This window comes from Hemitrygon akajei, chromosome 7, assembly GCF_048418815.1.
Source record: "Hemitrygon akajei chromosome 7, sHemAka1.3, whole genome shotgun sequence".
Classification (NCBI taxonomy): Eukaryota; Metazoa; Chordata; class Chondrichthyes; order Myliobatiformes; family Dasyatidae; genus Hemitrygon; species Hemitrygon akajei.
The window spans coordinates 139,741,113-139,755,309 of NC_133130.1; the positions used below are offsets into that span (position 1 = coordinate 139,741,113).

General features: G+C 41.7%; 1 protein-coding gene across 3 annotated transcripts in view; it reads right to left on the bottom strand.

The window, feature by feature from the left end:
• Nucleotides 1–394: 394 nt before the first annotated feature.
• Nucleotides 395–14,197, bottom strand: part of exd3 (exonuclease 3'-5' domain containing 3) — a 168,439-nt gene continuing 154,636 nt past the window's right edge. For all 3 annotated transcript variants that reach the window (XM_073052099.1, XM_073052098.1, XM_073052100.1), the window contains 2 exons: nt 2,198–2,291; nt 395–1,505 (listed from right to left, as the gene is read on the bottom strand). In XM_073052099.1, coding sequence (XP_072908200.1) covers nt 1,171–1,505; nt 2,198–2,291 — 429 coding nt within the window. In that variant the 3' untranslated portion in view covers nt 395–1,170. The remainder of the gene's footprint in view (nt 1,506–2,197; nt 2,292–14,197) is intronic.

Consider the following 14,197-nt stretch of genomic DNA (forward strand, 5'->3'; position numbering starts at 1 on the left):
ATTCCTATTCCGACACATGGGTTCATGACCTCCTCTACTGCCACCATGAGGCCACTCTCAGGTTGGAGGAACACCACCTCACATTCTGTCTGGGTAGCCTCCAACCTGATGGCATGAACATCGATTTCTCCAGCTTCCAGCAATTTTTCCCATTCCCCCTTCCCTCTTCTTCAATTCCCCACTCTGACCCCCCTCTTACCTCTTTTCTCCATACCCACCTATCATCTCCCCCGGTGCCCCTCCTCATTTCCTTTCTCCCATGGTCCACTCTCCTCTCCTATCAGATTCCTTCTTCTCTAGCTCTTTACCTTTTCCACCGATCACCTCCCAGCTTCTTACTTCACTCCCCTCCTCCACCACCTGGTTTCACCTATCATCATTTAGCTTGTACTCCTTCCCCTCCCACCCACTTTCTTATTCTGGTTTCTTCCCCCTTCTGTCCAGCCCAGATGAAGGGTCTTGCTCTGAAACATCCATAGATGCTGAAATTCTGCAGATGCAGGAAATCCACAGCAAAATTCTGGAGGAACTCAGCAGATCAGACAGCATCGATGTGGAGTCAATGTTTCAGGCTCAGATCCTGCTGCAGGACTGGAAAGGAAGGGGGAAGAAGCCAGAATAAGGTGGAGGGGGAGGAGAAGGGGTAAAAGCTGGAAGGTGATAGGCAAAGCCAGGTTAGGAGGGTGAAGTGAGAAGCTGAGAGATGATAGGTGGAAAAGGTAAAAGGCTAAAAGTAGAAGGAATCTGATAGGAGGAGGAGAGTGGACCATGGAAGAAAGGGAAGGAGGGGGGCACCAGGGGGAGGTGATAGGCAGGTGAGGAGAACAGGAGGGATAAGAGGGAATTCAGAATAGAGGATTGAAAATGAGAGAAGAAGAGCGGTGGAAAAATTACCAGGTTAGAGAAGTTAGTGGGACAGTTGGAGGGCAGAGCAAGATCAGAGACCTACAGGAAGGTGTGAAGCATGGAAGCTCTGAATGGTTGCACCAAGGGAATGGGAAGGAATGTGGATGGTTCTGGAGCTATGATTCTAACCAGAATAATGTAGAAGATATATCTTTTGTGAGAGTGGCAAGCCCAGGTGGGTACAGAAACACCAAAATTGAGCTCTGACAAGGTCCATTTTAAAGATGAGCTGAAAATAAACATTTAGAACAACATGGAGAAAGATTAAACTTGTAAATGGGTTGATTCGTTTGTGATGTGCAGCACCTCCTGGAACTGAGATAGCACGCGGTGAAAGTGGGAACCTTCCCAGAACACTTTGCCACAGGTAGTGCAGCAGTAGAACCAGGGGACCTTGTCCAATATACCAGGTGGAACGGCCCTCACCTGCAAAATGGCACCACCTGCAAACATCAGTGACTTCATGTTTAACCTTGACTTCTCTGCCCAACGACAATTGGGAGAATAAGAAGAGATGCCAAGACAACCAGGATCTGTCCGTGGACGCATCCTGTGTTTACTCCGACTGGGCGATTTAATACTCTCAGTGGATGGAATATCTGGAAAATAAAGAAAAGGAAATGAGAAGTATTTGGGAGCTGATAAACTTAAGTCTTTCAATCACTCAACATGAGAATTCTGGGACTCTCAGTCAACTATTTCTGCACCTTCAATAAAGGGACATCAGCACCTGCACTATTTTAACGAAGGAGCTAACAGGACTGCACCTTTCAAAGCAAATGTATCACCACGCCTCAGTTTAGTTCATATGCCATAACATGCTTCAGGTCACCTGGAAGACCTTGCTTCCCTGAGAAAATTTATCTTGTCTCTGTACACATCACCTTGTCTTACTGCCTGTAAGAAGCAGCATTTCCAAGGGGACTACATGGTGCAGCTGCTGCCTTCCTCCAGGTAACACCATGCAACTGGACTGGCAGTGGTGAGGCCCTCTCTTCCCCGCAAAGTTCCTCGATCCTTGCAAAGTCCTAAAGTACATCTTTCCACAAGGATCCTCTTTCTCTGAGATTCCTCTTCTGCAAGGCCCATTCCAGGGATGTGGTCCCACTCTCTATGGATCTCACTTTCCTGGAATCTTACCTACTTCCTCATCATTTGGAAACCAATGGCTTCTTCTTCGAGAACTCAACCCCAAAGAGATCTTCAACTACTCTAAGACACCCAAGCTCCCTCCAAACCGACCCCAAATTATTCTCAAGAATCCACATCAAACCAATTCCACTCTGGTTACCTGAACACTCTGCCTTTTCTGAGGCAGTGCTTATCTTCATGGCTTGGATCATATCTTCAGCCGGCAGCTTCAGGTATTCGGACCCATTGCAGATCTGCAGAGAGAGGAAGGATTACTTAGTTCCATGGCCTGGTGAAGGTCCACCTGATTACTGGACAATCAGCCACTGAAGTGAGTGACAGGAGGCTAGAAATGAAACATCATTGCAACTCCACCAATAAAACTAGAAACACAGCAACAGCATTAACAAGGAAATGCAGGCTGGTGGAGCTCCACAAGCTTCAGTCGGGCCATAATCTGTGACGGCATGGGTGGTGAATTGGGGTGTGTCCTGTAGGTAAATGGATCAGTTATGGCGAATAACACTGGTGAGCTGCATGCAGAAATAGCCAGGTGGGATTATGGTATTGCAAAAACAGCTAAAAATTACTTTTAAAAATACAGGACTAATTAATATTGAAGCACTCCAGCAAGGATTGGGGAAGACCAAAATGGAAGTGAGGCATAAATGTTAAGGAAAACATTATATAGAGCTGGGGGAGAGGGAGAGGGGGGAGAGAGAGAGAGGGAGGGGGGAGGGGGGGGGGAGGGGGGGGAGAGAGAGAGAGAGAGAGAGAGAGAGAGAGAATGGCGCTGAAAGATCAAATGCTAGTTTGCAGCAATAAGACAGATACTATGCTACTGTAGGTAAATCTACAGGCCCACAAATAGTGAAGTGATGGAGGAGCAACTCTCTGGAGAAACTACAGAAATGTGCAAGAACTATCAGGAGATTTCAATTACCCCCCTATATTAGAATTAGAGACACAGCTGGGAAGGACCTTGGGAACCTCCTTGATCACTGTTTTCCAGCCCAAATGAAGCATTGCTGATTAAGTTCTGGGAAATTTTGTACAGAACCTGGGCAAAGTGCCAATGGGTGAACTATTGTGAAGCAGGAATCATGTTCAGGTTAATTGAGAAGGACAAGGAGAAATCAAAATTGGAGTTGGACCAGATTCAATAAGATGAGAAGGGAATTGGGCAGCAAAGTGGAATCAAATAGGTAAAACTATAGAGAAACAATGAGTGAACTTAGAGGGTGTTTCCCGGAGGGTTGAGCATAGGTGCATTCTCACAAGGGAAAGGAAAGGGAGGCAAAGCCAGGGTTTCCTGAATGACAGGAGTAGATAATAAAAAAGTAAATCAGGTAAATAACTCCAGTGAGCATTTAACTGAATCTCATAAACTGACTGCAAAAAAATTAAAATAAAGAGTATGAGAAGAGCTGTTAATGAAAAGGCAACTCAAAAATCTTCTAAACTTTAAATCTAAAGGGATGTCAGTAGTAAATGGGTTATGAAAGGAGGGGTGGAGACAAATAAAAATAAAGAGTGTGATCTGTGCACAGAAGCAGGAGACTGAACTGGAATTTTAAATGTGTGTTTTGCTAAGGATGAAGTTGTCTTCTCAGGAGAAACCTAAGTTACGTACCGGTGAAAGTGGATCAAGAAGGGTTATGAACATGCTTGGCAATATTAAAACAAATGGCTTAATCTTGACGAAAGAGAAGATTCCAGAAACAATAAAAAGGAAAAAGTGAAAACCAACTTGGAAAAGTTTGAGTAGATTTTAAGCCAACACAGATATGTTTAAGGCATATCTCATCTGACTCACCAGACTGAATGCTATTGTTGAAATAACCTAAAAAGATAGAACTAATAGTTCATTCAGCGCCCCCCCCCCCACCCCCACACTACCTCTGCCAGTCGATCAAGATCTTGGTAGATCTTTTACTTTAGTACCACTTCGCCTGTCTTGTCCTCTTGTATCCTCCATGGATTCCACTCACAGCTTAGATTTCAGCCAGTTTTGTATGAGCATCAGATTTCTTGCTCTCACTGATACAGGTGTGAACATGTGAGGCCCCAGCACTCAGCCTAGTCACACCCACTAATTTTAATTGTTACTTCATTTTTGACGAGTATTCATTGCCCCTCAGATTTTTGCCCCATAGCATGTTTAACCAATCATCAATCCGCACATCCTCCAATCTCAAGTGCTGTAATTATTATTTAATAACTTCTTGTTTGGCATTAGATCAAATACAATCTGAAACTTCACATTCACTGATGATCTGTTCTGCTACCTATAACCTCAAATGACACTAACAAATTTGTCAAATAGGACTCCCCTTTCATATATCCCTGTTGAGTCTGCCCAAGCCTATTATTTCCTAAGTGGCCTGTTAGCACTTGCTTAATAATTGATTTTAGCAGGTTCTTGACAATTGAGGTCAGGCTAATACCTTGTTTCCTCTCACTCTCCTTTAAAATAATGGGGCTACATTAATTATCTTTTGGTCTCTGGGAATCATTCTGGCAGTTAATGGAATTATGGACGAAGACAACCAGCAAATCAACAACTCAATAACCATCTCCATAGAAACTTTGAGATACAGGTTATCAGTTTTACTGACTTTTAGTTTAATTCATTTCTACACTTTTAACTAATGCTAATTACTTTCAGCTCCTCCCTTTATCTAGAGCTATTGTTTTCCACTGTTTCATAGAACATAGAACATTTCCAGAGGGTTTTTTTTGTTTCCAGAAAAGACAAACAAACAATATTCATTTAATTTCTCTATTTTCTTGCTTACCAATATAATTTATTCTACATCAGCCTATATGAGAACTGGCAAAGGGTGCATTAGATCCTTAAATATTAGCTATGCTTGCTTACTGACACACCTTTTCAAATGTATTTTCCCAATTAGCCACAGCCAATTCATGCCAGTATCTTTGTTGTTTAGTTGTTTAGATTTTGGACTCTGGTTTTGGGTTGATTGATCTATATTACTTCCAGTTGTAACCCCAAGGCCCCTTTATAAGGTTAATAATTAACAGTGCTATAATTAGTGCAGTTAATGTAACCTGGGTTTGTAATAGACTTTGGGTGCTAAAAGGATCTAGTTTTTTCCAAGCGTATATGACAAATAAACTCTACTTGGGCTTCCAGCCGGGTACAAATACCAATGATAACCGATGTTTCTCAAACTCTGCTATCTTCTTAAGAAGATGGCATAGTTTGAAACCAAAATGTTGGTAATCATCGATACCTGTTCCCGGCTGTCTCCCTGAGAAGAGCTTATTTGACTTTGGGTGCTGTTTCTGACGTGCTTGCATGTTCCCCTTGTGACCATGTGGATTTCCCCCAGGTGTTCAAGTTGTTCTCTGTCCTAAACCAAATGCATTTTTGCACATCCACTGCCAATACTTCTCTTTCACTCCAGGGACAGCATGTTGATAGGAAAAAAAGGGCTCAGAGTGGACCCATGAACGGTTCACAGATTGATTCTTATGCTACATCTGAATGCTGAAGGGTGAAACCAGGTGAATGTATACTCACCCACCTGAACAATGGTGGAGAGCAATTAAAATAGAAAGGAATGGTCACTGTGCTGAAAAGAATGATGAAAGTTTATCATAATCTCTTCAACATCTTTATGCTCAGACAGAAAATAAATCTTGGATCAGAAACAAGAACCTTAATGATTTTCTGATTGCTTCTTGCTAATATTATTACCACTCCCCTACCAGTTGCAGTAAAGAGCCCAGTTTGACATCTGGCTCTCAAAGTCAAAGTGGTTTAGCCTTCTATGCTTTAGTGATTCAAATGCACAGCAAGATTCAGTAAAATGCTGACAAAACACCAGGACTATTGCAGTACCAGACTGGCAGATACTTTTTCCCTATAAAAATCCCAATACAATTCACAGGACCCCAGTGAGTTTTAAGGGAATGTGGGGAACATTGAACCATTGCGATTTCCAAATGATTGGACAGAGAATTATTGGAGCTTCATTGTACTTCTCCATTGTTTTGAGAAACCTGCCTCAACCAGCCATAGAGGCAATGTGTTGCACGTTCCAAACACAATCTGGGTGAAAAAAGCCTTCCTCACAACTCCAATAAACCTCTTAGCCCTTAATCTAAACATATATCTCTGGGGAAAGTTTCCAACTTATAATCATTATCTATGCCTCTTGAACTGTGTATACTTTCATCAGGCTCCCCCCTTGGCCTTCTCTACTCCAAGGAAACAAATCCAGCCTTAATCAAATCCAGGATTAATCTATCTCTCCTATAACTGAAACAATTCCATCACCGGCAAAATCCCGATAAAACTCTTTTCCACCATCTCTAGTGCAATCACATCCTTCCTTTCATGTGGTGACAAGAACTGTACATAGCTATGGCCTAATTAACATTTTAAAATCTTGAAACATAACCTCAATGCTCTTATATTCCATGTCCTAGGGCAAACACTCTATGCCTTCTTCAACACCTTATCTACCTGTGTTGCGACTTTCAGGATTCTTGGACGTTGAAGTCCCTCTATTCCTCAGCATTCCTTTGGGCTCTGCTTTTCATTGTATATGCCTTATTAGTCTTCCCAAAGTGAATTGCCTTGTACTTATCAGGATTAAATTCTACCTGCCAATGCCTTGCCCATTTTACCAACTGATCAACTTGTACCCTTGAGTATCTTCAATATCAACAACACTGGCATTTTTACGTCATCTTCCATCTTACCAAACACACCCATATTACTGAAGTATACAACAAACAGTTAGTGACCTAGCACCAATAACTGTGGTACACTATGAATTATAGGCTTCCCATCACAAAAAAAATCATCTTCATCCAGCTGCCTCCTATCATCAAGCAAATTTCGGATCCAATTCGCCAACATTACCAGGATCCTATGTGCTTTAACCTTTTGGACCAGTCTCACATGTGGGTCTTGTCAAAAGCCTAACTGAAGTGCACGTAGCCCATGTCAACTACACTGACTTCATCAACAAATTTTGATACTTCAAAAAATTCAATCAAATTGCTCAGACGGGCCCTCCCCTTAACAAAGCCAGGCTGACAACCTCTGATTAATGCTTGTGTTTCCAAGTGTGGATTAATCCTGTCTCCCGATATCTTTTTCCAGCAACTTCCCTATCACTGATAACGAATTGGCTTATCCTTGCTGCTCTTCATGAATAATGATACTGTGTTTGGTTTCCTCTGATCATCTGGCTCATCACCAATACTCAAGAGATTTAAAAATCTCTGTCAGGACACCTGCAGTCTCTTGCCTGGAATTCACCTCATCAGACCATGGGGATTGTCTACCTTTATGCTCACTATGACATCCAATAATTCTTCCTTTTTAATATTAATACATTCCAAAATTTCACTATCCTCCTTCCTGAATTCTCCAATTATGATATCCTTCAACTTAAAGTTGACCTCTGGCTCCACATAAAGACTGCTACTTTGGTCCCTAAATAGGCCCCACATTTTCTATGTTTATCCTCTTGCCCATAATATATCTAAGCAGTGTTTGGGGTTTCCCTTAATTTTGTCTGCCAGTGATATTTTGTGCTCTCTCTCTGTCTTCCTAATTCCTTTTTGAAATACCTTTCTATACTTGTAAAAGGCCTCCCGTTGTCAGTTCTCTGTACCTGCCATATTTTATTATTTATTTACAGATACAGCACAGAACAGGCTTTTCTGACCCAACGAGCCACACCACCCAGCAACCTGCCTATTTAGCCCGAACCTAATCACAGGACCAATTTACCTACTAACTGGTGCACCATGGCATGTGGGGGGAGTCCAGACCTCTCAGAGGAAACCCATGTACTCACAGCAAGGCTTCTTTATTTTGCTTTACCCAGCTCTCAATACCCCTTCATATACAGAGGTTGGTTGATTTTCCCCTTTTTGGGAATTACTTTGCGTAATAAAGATATTTTTACACTCATCTAATATATTAATGCCATTACTGTAATACTGTGAGACCTAGTTCTTGACCAATTTGCTTATGGGACCATCTTTTTGTCCATATACACTACCTATATTCTAGATGGCTAACATCCTAGATGACATATTACATATTTGCTCTTTTTTTTTGCAAGAGCACCCATAACGTTTCCAGGTGAAATTTCTTCTGCGCAAATGTCTTCTGTATCCACAATAGGATATGTTCTTCCTGAAGTTCACTGGCTGCAATACTCCAGTTGCAGTCACACCATAAGAAATAGGAGCTGGAGTAGATCATCTGGCCTGTTGAGCCTGCTCAGCCATTCAATAAGATCATGGCCGATCTGGCCATGGACTCATCTCCACCTACCTGCCTTTCCCCCATAACCCTTCATTCCTCTAATATGCAAAAATCTATCCAACCTTGTCTTAAATATATTTACTGAGGTAACCTCCACTGCTTCATTGGGCAGAGAATTCCACAGACCACCACCTACTGGGAAAAGCAGTTCCACCTTATCTCCATCCTAAATCTACTCCCCCGAAACTTGAGGCTTTGTCCAGGGTTGGTAAAGTACAACATGGCTTCCCTGCTTTTGTCAAATATGTTTCAAGATATGCTCTACAAACTGGTCAATTTACACATATGTATGCTTGGGTTTTCTTTTGCATTCATTTGTCAGAATCTGGGCATTGGTGATAAGGCTAGCATTAATTGCTAATTGTCCCTGAGAAGATCATGGAGAGGTGTCTGTTTCATCTGTTAATGACCTTCTGGTGAAGATACCCCCACACAGTGTTGTTGGGGATGGAATTCAAGGATTTATATCCAGTCACAATGAAAATAATGAAGGTCAAGGTGCTGTGTAACTTGCACCTCCTGTAGATGGTGGTATTCCAATGAGCCTGAAGCCTTTAGTGGTAGTGGCGATGGATCTGGGAGGTAGCATTAGCAAGTAATTGAAGTGCATTTTGTAGACTGTACACAGTGCAGCCATTGTGCACTGGTGTGGAGGAAATGGATGTTTAGGGTGATGGATGGAGCACAATCAAATGGGATTCTTTGTCCTGGATGGTGCAAAGCTCCTTAAATGCTGTTGTAGCTGTACTCGTAAGGACAAAGGTACTAACAGCAGGGGTGAGTCATTTGGCCCTTTGAGCTTGCGCCACCATTGATCAAGATCACGACCGACCTACCAGAGTGTAATTCTCCAGCACCGTTCGCATATCTCATGAATGCTTTAATGACAGGAAATCTCCATCTCTGTTTTGAATGAACTCAGTGACTAAATCTGTGAGGTAGAAAATTCCAAAGATTAATTCCTCTAGGTGAAGAAATTTCTTCACATCACCCTCCTAAATGGCCTACTCATTTTTCTGAAGCTCTGGCTTTCAGTTCTAAACTCTTCCTTCAAGGGAAACATCCTCTCAGCATCAGTCCGCTGAACTGTGTAAGTAAGAAGTCTGTACATCTCGATGAGATCTTCACTCATTCATAACTCTAGGGAACTCTGCTGAAAACTTTAGAAGTAAGATCTGCAATAAGAGGAGAGATAAGTAGATCAAGTGGTCTATTTAAGCTCTCCTCTGAATGCAAACATACCATCCCTGGAACCACACCTTAACTCAAATGACTCCTGAAATTCCATATGGATGACATCATCCTCATTCACTTTAATCAGCCTTTAATACTGCTTGCTTCAATCACTAGTTTCGCTTTATCATTTTTTCGCTCTGATTACAATTTTGAAAGGCTTCTTCATCAGCAAAGTTTAAACTGTTGTTGCATGGTATGCACTTGGACCCATTTTTGAACAGATATACCACATTTGAAATGTTAGCGCCCAATTCAAGAGAACTATAATATGTCTTATGATCATATTTAGCATATTCCAGAGAGCACATCCTCACCTAGAGAGGATTAGAAGATTGTGGCAAACTCTTCTGCAAACCCCACCTTCCCAGGCAATCAAGAATACACCCCTTCACAGCAAGTGGCCAGCTTATTTTAGGAACCGCTCTATTAATGTTCAACCCTGCCACCTCTAGTAGCTCTACTTCAGCAGTCCACGAACCAATAAACACTACTTGTTATTCTTTTTTTTTTGCACACTATTGATGAATTTTTTTGAAATGTATAGATTTTTATGTTTCACTGTGTTGCTGCTGCAATACAAAAAAAGCACATCACGTGTCAGTGATAATAAATCTGATTAAAATTCTGATTCTGCTTAGATTTTGGCAGCACCCTGTCCCTTGGTAAAGACCAATACAAAGTGGTCATTTGTGGGAATGTACCTAGCCCTGGATTTTTAAAGGTCTCTTTAAAGGACCCATCACCCTGTTACAATCTTACAATCTAAAGTTTGGTTCAACTTTACCCGGCCTGATCCTCTCTCATCCATGTGAAGTCAGCCTTTCTTCAACTAAGTTTTCCTCTGATTGCTTCTTACTCTTCTACATTATTAATTCCAATGTTGCGACCAGTGATCACTGTTCCCCAGTTGTGCTCTTGTTGGGCCGATTCAGCCCTCTCATTACAAGCAGATTCGGGAGAAGTATTGTTTAGGAGATCCTTATGAACATGGCTCAGAAATTCCTCCCTTTCCACCATCACTGTCATCACCTCCACAATCACCATCAGCTTAGACGCATCACAAGGCTGCATGCTTAGCCCCTGCTCTACTTGCTTCATACCTATGACTGTGTGGCTAAGTACAACTCTAATGCCATGTTTAAGTTTGCTGACAACACTACTGTTGTTGTGTGAATCAAAGGTGGTGACAAATCGGCATACAGCAGGGCAATCTGGTTGAATGATGCCACAACCACCTCTCACTCAACATCAGCAAAACCAAAGAACTGATTATAGATGAGAGGTAGAAGCATGAGCACCATGAAACACACACAAAATGCTGGTGGAACTCAGCAGGCCAGGCAGCGGCTATGTAAGAAAGTACAGTTGACGTTTCGTACCAAGACCTTTTGGCAGGACTGGAGAAAAAAAGATGGGGAGTAGATTTCAAAGGTGGGGAGAGGGGAAAGAGAAACAGAAGGTGATAGGTGAAACTGGAAAGGGGAGGGATGAAGTGAAGGGCTGGGATGTTGATTGATGAAAGAGATACACGGCTGGAGAAGGGGGAATCTGATTGGAGAGGACAGAAGGCCATTCCACATTCCCTTTTCCCTTGCTCACATCTCCTACCCATTACCTCCCACAGGTGCTCCTTCCCCGTTACTTTCTTCCACGGCCTTCTGTCCTCTTCTATCAGATTTTCCCTTGTTGATGATTCCTCTACTTTCTTATAAGTTTGCGCAGATTTTGCATGTTATCTAAAACTCTGACACACTTCTATAGATGCATAGTGGAGAGTATTCTGACTGGTTGCATCACGGCCCGGTATGGATATACCAATGCCCAAGAATGGAAAAGTCTACAGAAGGTGGTGGAGACAGCTCAGTCCATCGCAGGAAAAGCCCTCCCCACAACTGAGCACAAGAAGCATTGTCACATGGAAGCAGCGCCATTATCAAGGCCACCCACCATCAAACCATATCTCTTCTCAGTGATGCTATCGGAGAGGAATTAAAGGACCTCGGGCCCCACACCACCACTATTGAGGCCATGCTCTTTTCTTGGTACTACCATTGGACAGGAGGTACAGAAGCCTTAGGTTCCACACCACCAGGTAGAGGAACTGTTATAATCCTACAACCATTAGGCTCCTGAACCAGCATGGATAACTCCACTGAGCTCAGTTCTGAACTGATTCCACAAACGAAGGACTCACTGGTAAGGACTCTTCAATTCATGTTCTCAGCATTATTTATTTATTTTTATTTTCAAGGTTTGTCTTCTTTTGCACATTGCTCGTTTGTTAATCTGTTTTTTAGTTTTTAATTGATTGCATTACATTTGTTTTCTTGTGAATGCCTGCAAGAAGAACATAAGAAATAGGAACAGGAGTAGGCCATCCGGCCCACTGAGCTTGTCCCACCATTCAATAAGATCACAGCTGATCTGTCAATAAACTCAACTCCATCTACCTGCCTTTTCCCCATAATACTTAATTCCCCTTCTCTAACTGTATCTTAAATATACTTAGTGAAGAAGCCCCAACTGTTTCCCTGGGCAGAGAATTCCACAGATTCACCACTCTCTGGGAAAAACAGTTTCTCCTCATCTCTGTTCTAAATCTTCTCCCCTGAATCTTGAGGCAATGTCCCCTAGTTCTAGTCTCACCTACCAATACAAACAACTCTCCTACTTCTATTTTATCTATCCCTTTCAAAATTTTGTATGTTTCTATAAGATCCCCTCTCATTCTTCTGAATTCCAGAGAGTATAGTCCCAGGCGACTCAATCTCTCCTCATTGGTTAACCCCTTCATCTCTGGAATTAACCTGGTGAACCTCCTCTGCACTGCCTCCAAAGCCAGTATATCCTTCCTCAAGTATGGAGACCAAAACTGCACACAGTACTCCAGGTGTGGCCTCACCAGTACCTTGTACAGTTGCAGCATGACCTCCCTGCTCTTGAATTCCAAGGGACCTACATTGACTTTAGCCATCCTCTTCTGCTTTATATATTTATAAAAACTTTTGCTATGCATCTGTTTCTATATTTTGTGCTAATTTACTTTCATACTCTATCTTCCCTTTCCTTATTTCTTGTTTAGCTGTTCTTTGTTGCTTTTTAAATTTTTCCCAATCCTCCAATCACCCAGTACTCTTTGCGACTTTGTACACAAGAGTTTTTAATTTGATACTATCTTTTATTTCCTTAGTTATCCAAGGCTGGTTCTCCCCACATTTACTGTCCTTACTTTTGACTGGAATATACTTTTGTTGAGAAAATTAATCTTGAGGTAGTATATAGTAACATATACCTACTTTGATAATATATTTACTCTGAACTCTAAACTTTCCTTTGCCTCTTATTCTCACATCATCCCAATAGAGGAATAATTGGGCCTCTCCAGTGATACCCTTCTACACCTCTGTAATATACTTGCACAAATACTCCTTCAAATTTTTCTCAAAGATTTGTTGATCTATAGAACAGCCACACTACTGTAACAATGCTCTTCCTGCACAGGTCCTTCCCCAGGACCCTTGCCACCTTAGATTCCTCCGTAATGCAGCAATTTGAAGCATTGGTCTCATCTGTTCAAGTAGGATGTAATCTACTTATACTTCTTCTCTACTCTCTTTTCAAATATGCTTACTATAAAACCTGTTACCCCCTTGTCCCAGTTTTACATTTCCCCATATCTTCCCAGTATAAGCTATAGGTTTGAGTATCGGAGTGTCCCTTTTAATGCAGTTCTTTATACTTAACTCTGACCTGATTCAGAACTACATACATCAGTTACACCTGACCAGCTAAATTTCACGTCAATGCTGGTGATAATAAACCTGATTCTGATTCTGGCTATTTCTGAACCTCAAAGAGCTTTCTCCTGTTCTTTGAAAAAGATCTGCTTTTAATAGGGTCACCTGGTGACAGCCTCTCCCTCTTCTACTGCAGTGTAAATGTGACCATTTAAAAATTAAGCATTTTCTGGTTTCATTTATATACAGAGTTTCATTGCTTTTCTAGACTGCTACTTTAGGTGCCAAGGAATAAAAACCAGCACCAAAATTTGAACAAATAAAGGCATTTTAATCTGCTTAAATAAATTCCTTTGGCCCATACTTTTAAAATGTACCAAGATTTACCTCATGTTATCATCTTCATCTTATTTGTAAAAGACTTTTTTGTAACTGTAGGGCTCATGAGAGTCACACATATTCCCAGCTCATCTCAGACCATACACTTAGGAACAGAGACAAAAAAATCTGTCAACTTAATTACTATTTATTTTCACTTTAAAACATGTTATGGAATTTGATATTGTATTAGACAACAAGGTCTCTGTTTTCACTCGTACCTTGGTCTTACAAAGAGACATAAAATCCACAGCCACCAACCATTATTGGAATACAGTTTGACTCTCACTAGATACCATCTCACACTAACCCTCACTGGGTACAGTCTCACACACACTAATCCTCACTAGGTACAGTATCTCACACACGCTAATCCTCACTAGGTACAGTCTCACACACACTCATTTTCACTAGGTAGCCTCACACACACTAACCCTCACTGGGTACAGTCTCACACACACTAATCCTCATTAGGTACAGTCTCATACAC